Genomic DNA, 10190 nt, shown 5'->3' on the forward strand with positions numbered 1-10190 from the left:
GGCTACGCTTTTACTATAATTATAGAGCCCTAAACGCGATTACTTAGCGGGATCGCTACCCCCTCCCCCTAATCACCGAGACCCTATATAACCTAGCTAGCGCTAAATGGTTTACGAAGCTTAATATAGTCGCCGCCTTCTATAAGATCCGTATAGCTCCCGGGTATAAAAGTAAAACGGCCTTTAAAACACGCTTTAGTCTTTTTAAGTAGCTAGTATATCCCTTTAGACTAAGCGGCGTACCCGCTACCTTCTAACGCTATATTAACTAGACCTTATAGGAGTTCCTTAACGACTTTATCACGGCCTATATCGACGATATCCTAATCTACTTAAGTAGATCTTATAAGGATCACGAGGCGAAGGTCCGGCTAGTATTATATAGGCTTATAGACGCCGGCCTAAATCTAGACCCGGCTAAGTACGAGTTTAGCGTAATAACGGTAAAATACTTAGGCTTTATTATTATAGTAGGTAAAGGAGTATCCTATAACCCTAAGAAATTAAAGGCTATCCGCGACTAAGAGGCCCCTACCTCCGTAAAGGGAGTATAAAGCTTCTTAGGATTCGTAAACTACTACCAGATATTTATCTACGACTTTGTAGGTATTATTACTCCCCTTATAGTATTAATAAAAAAGGACCGGTTCTTTAAGTAGGGGACCGAAGAAGACGCTGCCTTTAAGGAACTAAAACGACTCTTCTAGATAAAGCCCGTCCTATAGTTATAGAACCCGGACTATAAGACTATACTAAAAACCGATTACTCGGGCTATACGTTAGGTGGTATCCTATCCTAGGTAGATAAGCTAGGATATCGCTAAATAGTTATATATTACTCGCGTAAGCTTACCCTAGCGGAGTATAACTACCCTATCTATAATAAGGAGATACTAGTAATTATAAGCTATATACTCGCCTAAAAAGCAGAACTAACTAGCTACGAGTAATTCACGATACTATCAGACTATAAGGCTCTTAAGTACTTTATAACTAAACGGTCCCTTACCGAAAAGCAAAGCCGCTAGGCTAGTAAACTAGCCTAGTTTAACTTTATACTAGAGTACCGGTAAGGTACTAAGAACTTCGCGGCGGATACCCTCTCCCGTTACGAATAGGACGTACTAAAGGATAGCTCGGATAACCAGGAATAAGGACGGGTAATCTAATTAATACCTAACTCCGTGTTCTTAAAAATAACCCCTAAGCCGACGATATAAAGGATATCCGTTAAGCGCGTATTCGAAGTAAATAAAGACCTTTAGCGACTTTAGGATAAAACCATAAAGACCGACCTCTAGTACTAAAGGGTCCTCGCCGTGATCACCGCAAGAGCTCGTAGCTTTAACCCCTCCCTTAGACTACGACTATAGATCGCGGAATATTCTCTTAACCCCGCGGGATATATAACCTTCCGGGATCGTCTCTAGGTCCCGAGCTTTAAAGAGGACTCGCCGCTAAAAGGACGCTTAGTATAAGCGATCTACGACTCCGCTATTAGCGGCCACCTAGATATAGAGAATATAATCGCTATAATAGCCCGATAGTTCTTTTAGCCCGGTATAAATAAGGATATACGGAAGTTTATTTATAACTATAACCCTTATAACGGAGGTAACTAATAGCGGAACGTAAAGCGCGGATTATTAAAACCACTACCCGTACTAAAGCGAATCCGTAGCTACCTCGCGATCGACTTTATAATAGACCTATTACCTACCGGTAAGAGCAGGGCGTGTTATTTATAGGTAATCACGGACCGGCTAATAAAGTTAGTAACCTTAGAAGCTATAGAAATAATAAAAGCAGAAGCCTACGCGGAACGCTTCTTAACCTGCTATTTTAGGTTCCACGGTATACCCCTCTTAATTCTTAATAACCAGGGCTCGAACTAGACTAGGAGGTTTTAGCGACACTTTTATAAGCTTATAAGGATCGAGTAGCGACTTAGTATAGCCTACCACCCCTAAACTAATAGAGGGCCTAAAAGGCTAAACTAAGATATCCAGGCCTACCTCTATACCTTCGTATACTATTCCTAGGACGACTAGGGTCGCCTATTACCCGCCGCGTAGTTATCGCTTAATAGCAGGAAGAGCTCTATAACCCAGCTAAGCCCTTTCTTCTTAGAGCACGGGTTCTATATCGACCCTATCTAAATCCACGACCCGACGCCTATATACCTAAAGGAAGCCGCTGCTTATAACCTACTAAGTCGTTTATAGGGAGCTATAGAATTCGTATAAGTAGCTATAGCCTTAAAGTAATTATAGGATAAGGAATCCGCGAATAAACGGCGACTTCCGGCTAAACGCTTCGAGGTAAAAGACCTCGCCTAGCTTTCTATAGCTAACTATTCCACGCCTAGACCTTTAAAGAAGCTAAGCTAGCTATACTAAAAGTATAGGGTAATAAAAGTAATTAACTCCCACGTTATTAAGCTAGATATACCCTTAGGAATATATCCCCGCTTCCACGTCGATATCCTAAAATAAGCTAGCCGCGACCCCCTCCTTAGATAAGTCGTAACCGACCTATAGCCCGAACCGATCCGGGACGCCCTTTACGGTAATAAAGAGTAGGAGGTAGAAAGTATCTTATACGCACGGAATAAGCGGCGAGGTTATAGCGTATAACGCGAAGTATTAGTGCGCTAGGCTAGATACGCAGAACCTACTTAGGAACTATTAGACGCCGTGAAGGACACTATGGTGTTAGACGTTTTCGAAGTAAAATACGGCCTAGCCGACACGAATAACGGGCCTTTATAAGACTATACTACGAAGTATACGCGAAGATAAGAGGACCTAGATATAAGGAGAAGACGATCTCTAGTCGTAAGTTAATTAAAGGGGGGGAATTTACTAGCCCCCTTACCGGTTCCTAAAAAGGCAGATAGCGCCTCCGTAAAGGACTTTAGTCGGCGGTATTACCGCCCTTATTACTATTATTACTACTACCGGTAATAGGGTTACCACCTCCCTAGAGGGCGGCGAGAATACCCTCTAGGAGGCGCGTTATCGCGGCGCCCTGGCTTTAAACCTCCTAGCGGAGGGCCTTTACCTCGCGGCGGAGACCCTCGCTATTATTAATAGGGGCGGGGGCGGCGTTAGTAGTAGCGGCGGCGGGGGGTTCCTTAGATAATAAGGCATAGTAGTCGCTATAAGCTAATTTAAAGGCTTCGTGGAGCTAGACTAAAGTTAGTAGCGACCTTGAAAAAGGTTTAGGACTACTTATATTATCGTTATCTGGATTATCGCGTATAGCGCGACCCGTAGTAGCTATAGGATAGATTAACTTAGCGGCGCTAGGAGGGAGCTATAGATATTAGTCTTAACTACTTAGCTTATAGATCGTAAGGAACTTACTAGGCGGTAGGCGTGGGATCCTATAGTATACTTATAGCACTTAGGCTTTTTACGGGCGGCGCCGGGCCCGGACTAGTTATAACACGTCTAGTTAAACTTTATTTTAATGCCCGTAATACGATTAGCGTAGGGGCGGCAGAAATCGTTATAATAACGACTAGGGGGATAGGTCGGACCGCGGGGTCGCTTACTAGGCGTGCTAGCCTACCGGAGAGTTAGTAAGATCCTTATAGCGAAGTACTAGGCCTTATCACGAACCTCCTCTTTTACCGGATGCTTACCGGTATTCGTTATAGCGGCGAGAGCCTCCTCGGCTATGCTTTTAACCGATTAATAGCGCTCCTCCTTATTAGGAGCGGGGGGGGGGGGGATGCGATATCGCTAGCGACTAGCTACTCTTTAATAGTGCCCTTATAGGCGTGGCGGGCGCTATAACGGGGGGCGGATATCTAGACGCGCTCTGTTAGCTATAATCTAACGGATTAATAAAAGGACTTATCGGGGGACTTATAATAGTTAATTAAATAATTAAAAGGACATTATTTATTAAATCGACGAAAAAGCTATAAGTACGGTATAACTACGCCGCGAGTTAGCGGAGAACGGCACGGCCCTAAGCACGGAATAAGCGATAAAGCTTACTACTAAAACGATATTATAGGCTTATAAAGGAAGAATTAACTATAAATAAAAAACCGGGCGGAACGAAGCTTATACTACGATATCGGACTACGGAATACGATAAAAGCCTATAAAGCTATTTATTATAATAGTTTACGAATAAAGAAAAAGGAGTAACCGGGCGTTTTTAATATAAAGGGTAGGCGCTTAGTATAACACGGGATATTAGCGACTTAGGAGCAAGGTCGCCGCGAGCGCCGCGCGACTTAAATATACCCGATATAAAGGAGGATACACGCCTCCCTCGCGACGCGTTTAGGGAAAACGGACTCGGCGCTTAGTTTTTACGGCCCTAGGGGGGGGGAGGAGGGGGGTAATATCACGGGTTAACCACTTAAAAGTATAGTTCCGGTATAAGGCCGGAACCGCTAATTAGCATATAGATCTGACGCTTAGACCTCGCGCTGCCCTTACCGCGGATTCGTATAAACCTAGTAAATCCTGTACTTCTCTATAGACCTTTTCCTTTCCTCTCCTTAATTCTAGCTAATATAATTATTCGGCCTTACTTAGTACGATTAACCTATAACTAGCCGCTTACACGGCCTACCTAAATAAACGGCCTATCACGTTATTAATTAGCGATACGGTTATAGTTTTCTTTATTCTGTTTTAAGCCTTTAAGTCTTCGGTTTTTAAGTCTTTAGTCTTGTGTTTCGGATACAATACGATACGGTTCTGGTTAGTCCTCTAATAACGGGCGAAGGGCTCTGGAAAAGGCCTGGAAGAATGTCGTGTTACGTGGGCACTAGAAGAAGAGGTCCGAAAGAAGACGATGCTGTTTCGAGTTCGAGTTTTAATTCCGGTTACGATACAATAAAAATAATAAAAACACTATATTCAGTAAAAATAATAAAAATAGTTTCCCGGGGCCCGAGTCTCCGGAAGAGCGATCCCGATAGTGCTTCGGAAGAGCAGAGACTGCCTGCTTATTAGTAATAGTTAACTAACACTACCCTAACGCAGAGACTGCCTGTATATTAATAGTCCCATGGATCCGGTTCGACGGTCCTGAGTACCACGGATCCGGAAGAGCAGAGACTGCCTGCTTAGAAAGAATAGTCTAATCCGACGCAGAGACTGCCTGTAGATTAATAGTCGTATATAAAGAGGAAGACGTCACGATGGCGATATTATAGAAAGAGGAGGATATATACCGGTAGTCAGGGTGGTCAGAGCCGCGTGTGGGATATATTCCTATTCCTCTTAATCGGGTTAACCTCTTATTTTAAGGTCCTCGCGAGAGTCGCGCTTAAGGCGTGCGAGGCAGCCCTGTAGGAGCTACACGCTTAAAGGGCACGCGATATCTCTTTGCCGTTATTTGCTTCCCGTTTGTCTGATTAGACTAACGGTGACGTTGTTGCCCGTGGGCAGCCTACCGTTCCGGGTAGTCCGTGTAGTCGTAGCCGAAGCAGTGGTCGGAAGAGCCGCCGCCGCCGCGGCAGGAGTATGACTCCACGGAAGAGTCCCGTTTGGCAGAGTTAGGAAGAGAGTCCCGCCGCCCGGCATAATCCTGTTCGCCTGATTAGGTGTTATTCCTGTGGTCAGGAAGGTCACCGGCGCTGTAAGTGCTAAAAGAAGGGGAGCCCTGTTGGCTCTGTGATCCGGAAGAGCTCCTGTGATAGCTCCGCGCTTTAGAAGAACTGGCGTGTTGAGTCCGTTGATCCCGAGACTTCGAAGAGCTCCCGTGCTAGCTCCCCTGCCTTTACTGATTCCGTGGCACTGGTCCCGAAGAGTCCTCCCGTGGACTCTACTGTTCCTGCTGTTCCGGCGTAGAGCTCCCGTGCTAGCTTTGTTGTGCCCGTGGACTCCGCGGTGAAGGAGAGCCCTGTTAGCTCTGTGGTCCCGAATGGGCGTTGACGTCTCTTTTTGGGTGGATTTGCCTCTGGGGCCGGGGGATTTTTGATCCTGTTTTCCTCGCTGTCTTCCTCCCTCCCCCTACCTCTTTTCCCTTTTCCCCTTTCCTTTTCCCGCCTCCTCTCCCTTTTTCCTTTTCCTTTTTCCCTTCCTCCCTTTACCTGTTCCTTTGCCTGATCAGGGCAATAGAATCATTTTCGGAAGTAGAAGTTGTTCGTGGAGTCCGTGGGAACTTTTCTAGTTCCTGACGGGGGCCGCGTTTTCTGATCGACGGGGGCGGCGACTATGGCCTTCGTGGACTCGAATCTGGGGCCGCGTCTCTTTGGATTACGCCCTAGGCCCGGATTTTTTTTCCCCGAAGCTGCTCCGTTGACCTAATCAGGACCTCTTGTTTTTGTTTGTTTTTGGGTTGTTTGAAAGCTGCCCTCGAGGGGGACCTCTTCGTATAGCTTTGGGGCCGATGGATGGAGTCCTGCCCTCCCCCGAATTCACCCTGCCCGCCTCTTTTCTTTTTTACACGAATACCCTGTTATTTGTGTGGAAAGCTATACGCGCAGGAGCTTCTTCGTATAGCTTTGGGGCCGATGGATAACTGGGCCCGGGGCCTAGCCTATGAGTCTGTGGAAGCCGCCTGCACGGAATTTTCAGCTTTTCTTTTTACCTCTTCCTTGGACTGTATCTTTTATAGTTTTTCACCTTTTCTTTTGCTCGTAACCACGTTGGCCTGATTAGAGGAAAAGTAATCGAACGGCTCCGATTTTGATTGATTTGGCCTACTGGTTGTTGAGTTGTGTGTGGGTTGGTTTGGTGGTACGCGTTGGATATCTTTATTGTCTATTCGAAGCAGACCACGTGCCACTAATACCGCCTACCCTTTTTGATCCTGCCTGCCGTTTTCTGCCGGTAGAGTCACCACGAGCTTGTCCTGCTCACCTTTTTCCTCTCTTTTTCTTACTCTTTTTACTACTCTTCTTTTCCCCCGATATCTTCGTTCCTCTGATTAGCCCGAGCCTGATCCGCCTGCCTGTAGTTGATCTAATTGATCCAGTTAATCCCGTTAATCCTGTTGATCCGATTGATTTAGTTGATCCCGTTGATCCTGTAGATTCTCCTTCCTGTTGCTTCGAGCCCGGCCACGATACTGCCGCCTCGAAGAGTCCTGCCGCCCGCGATACCTTCCTGCCTTCGACGAATCGACCCGCTTCCTCCGTGCCGTGCCACGCCGCCGAAAGATCCGACCTGCGTGCTTTACGCCTACGAACCGAGGAGTGGACTGCCTACCTTGATCTGGGTAGTAGAAAGAGATGGATATACTCTGCGAGAGACGTGGGGATACCGAGACTTTTGTGTGGGCCCGTCGCTCACGATCTTCCTGTGGACCCCGAGAATGTGTGGTTCCGAAATCCTGACTAGTCTGTGGACCTCGAGACTCTCTATCACCTGCTCTTGCGAGCTACGCCGTTAATTCTTCTATCACGATCTTCATGGTAGTTACCTGGTTCTGCGTTTTGCGTTGTTGATCTTTTACTGGGGCCGCCGCGTTGCCTTGTTCCTACGGTCACGACCGGGAACCGACGAGGCCGCCGCCGCCTGCCCTGTGTGCGTTCATGGTCACGTCTTTTACGTCACGGTCTTCTCGAAGAATACGCCGGGGCCGCCGCCTGTTTGCCGCCGCCTACTGCCTACTGCCGCCGCCGCCTGGCTTGTGCACGAAGGACCTGGGAGGTCACCTCTACCTATAAGGTCACCGTCCTTCGAGCCCGCGTCTTCGAGAGACGTCTTTAGGAATATACACGCGCGAGGAAAGATACGGCAGCTATTACTATATAGGCTGCTTGTGGATGCCCTGATCAGGGTAATGGAGATATATTTAGGATGGTTATACTATTGGTTGCTTGTTTGTGATGAAATTATTAAGACCATGGGGCATGGCTTAATAATTTAGGGCCGATTATAGAGGGGCAGACCCGTGTTCCGGGTCTGGACGTCATGTATATCACGTGACCACGTACGCGGTCCTAGAGATCTGGTCTTATATGCGGCTATTCTTCGGAATAGACCCACTATAGCTAGCTAGCTTTTTTATCCGATCTTTTACGATTATTACCTATCACCTATTATAATTATAATTTATATTATCCTTCCATTTTTGGTTATCTAGACGATCTAGAAGAGCCGACCGTAGGCCCGCCTGCCTATCTATAGCTACCCGTTCCCCTAATTAGACCACCGCCGACCCTTTTAGAGGCCTGGCGACCGTCTCCTCAGGACCCGTTTAGCTCTAGATACGGACCCGTGACGAGCCTAACCCTCCCTTCGGCTAGCCTATTAGTTAGTTATTTGTTTTGGCCTAGCGGAGCCGTTCTGTATAGTGACGGCTTCGCCTTTCTTTAATAAGTATAATAATAACTATACGCCTAATACTAATAATAACCTCCCTCCTTATATTAATAGTCAGGTATATAACCAGATTTCTATCCGCGGGCCTTATTAACCCGGTGAGTATAATAAAGGAATCACTTTTAGTGAAAATACCGGTTAATTTTTATAAAATATTCCTTCGCGCGTTTTAAACGTTCTATTAAGTCTATTTAACCCGAAGAAGAGAATAATAATAATAATAGACGTAAGAGTCTTTATCTATAGGCAGCAGGCTATGAAGTTCCAGCTGTTAATAATAATAATAATAATAATAATAATAATATTAACTATAGCCCGGCTAGTAATAATAATAGTAGCTAAAGTACCAGGCTATAAGTCCAAATACCTTTAAAACCTTTAAAACCGGACTAGAAGAATTTAATATCTACGGATAATAATACACTATACCTTATAAAAGATACTATACTTAGAAACCTGTAGTTTTAAAAAGATTCCCTATTTCTTTTAACTATAAATTAGATTAATAAACCAGCTACCTATAAACAGGCTATGAACTGCCTAGATAAAGATAAATGGATAGCCGCGATGGTAGCAGAAACATCAGAACTCGAAAAAGAGAAAGATATAGGACTTAATAAGTATAAGAAATACGCCTAATAATTATAATAAAGAAAAAGAAGACTACCACGTACTAGGAGGTCGTTGGGTCTTTAGAATCAAATATAATAGCTCTAGCGAAGCTATTTAATATAGGGCCTGACTGGAGAGCCTAGACGGATTGATATCCGGGCTATAAAATGAGGCTGGCAGTGGATTCATGGCTATACGGCCGAAAGCTCTAAGTACCATAACCAATTTATATATACTATTCGAGTCGTAACGTACTTCTTATTATATGTACCTGGACACACCATCCATACATATACCTAGGTACCCTTGCTATTATAAGCCTATAGACTTAAATGGAGTTAGGATAAAGGCGGACGGTTTAAACCTAAATTGGCTGAATGGAGATATATACGTTGTATGTGTTGATAACAGGTGGAATTTGCTACTTAAGATATATATACGAATTGGCTGTGATATACATATAAATTGACTGTGGTACTTAGGGAGATAAGGGGTGGCGTTATTAACCCATATCCAGCCACATTCTATAGCCCGGATATCAATCCGTCTAGGCTCCCCAGTCGGGCCCTTAATATAAGGCTCGGTGGGTTATTTAGGGGTTTAATCAGGTTCTAGGTCTTAATTATCTAGAAACCTTTTTAACTACCTGCTGGCTAGAAAGCTATAAACTAGCTTTAATATTAGGCGTATTACACGGCTAGAAATTCAGGTAGTTCTACGTTAAAAACGCGTTTGTTTATACCGATATAGATACCCTGATGTACGCTATATATCCTATAGGCTTCGGGAAAGAAGATAGCTTAAAAAATAATACAAATAAAAATAAAAGTAATATAATACTCTGTAAGCTTAATAAAGCTTTGTACGGGTTGAAACAAAGTCCTAGACTCTGGTATAACTACCTGGTTAAGATATTATCTAAACTAGGTTGCCGAGTCTCTGTATACGAGAACGGACTTTGTACTTTTTATAAATATAAATATAATCAAAATAATAATACTAGAATAGAAGAACGAGCTATTCTGCTATGCCAGGTTGACGATATAGTGGCTCTTAGCCCTTCTAAGAATACTTTAGACTACTTCTTTAACGAAATGTCTAAAGATATTACACTTAAAGACTTATAATACGTAGTATCCATTAGCTTAGTCACACACATACTTGTTAGTTCGCCGGACCTTGCAGATATTAATCTGCGGTTATATAGAGCTCCGTGAGCTTACACTTTAGATAAGATATCTTCACTTCTCTGAATTCTCTTTATACACGTTT

The 10190-nt window shown here is 44.4% G+C and overlaps 1 protein-coding gene across 1 annotated transcript; it reads left to right on the forward strand.

The window, feature by feature from the left end:
- Positions 1-7210: 7210 nt before the first annotated feature.
- Positions 7211-7648, forward strand: ACRALDRAFT_1062755 (uncharacterized protein; the record flags this gene model as incomplete). The annotated part of the gene is made up of 3 exons (XM_071016663.1): positions 7211-7252; positions 7320-7393; positions 7486-7648. The coding sequence occupies 3 exons, from the start codon at positions 7211-7213 to the stop codon at positions 7646-7648; spliced, it is 279 nt and encodes a 92-aa protein (XP_070876176.1).
- Positions 7649-10190: the final 2542 nt, after the last annotated feature.

Source organism: Sodiomyces alcalophilus (genome assembly GCF_042370955.1).
Source record: "Sodiomyces alcalophilus JCM 7366 unplaced genomic scaffold ACRALscaffold_3, whole genome shotgun sequence".
Taxonomy (NCBI): Eukaryota; Fungi; Ascomycota; class Sordariomycetes; order Glomerellales; family Plectosphaerellaceae; genus Sodiomyces; species Sodiomyces alcalophilus.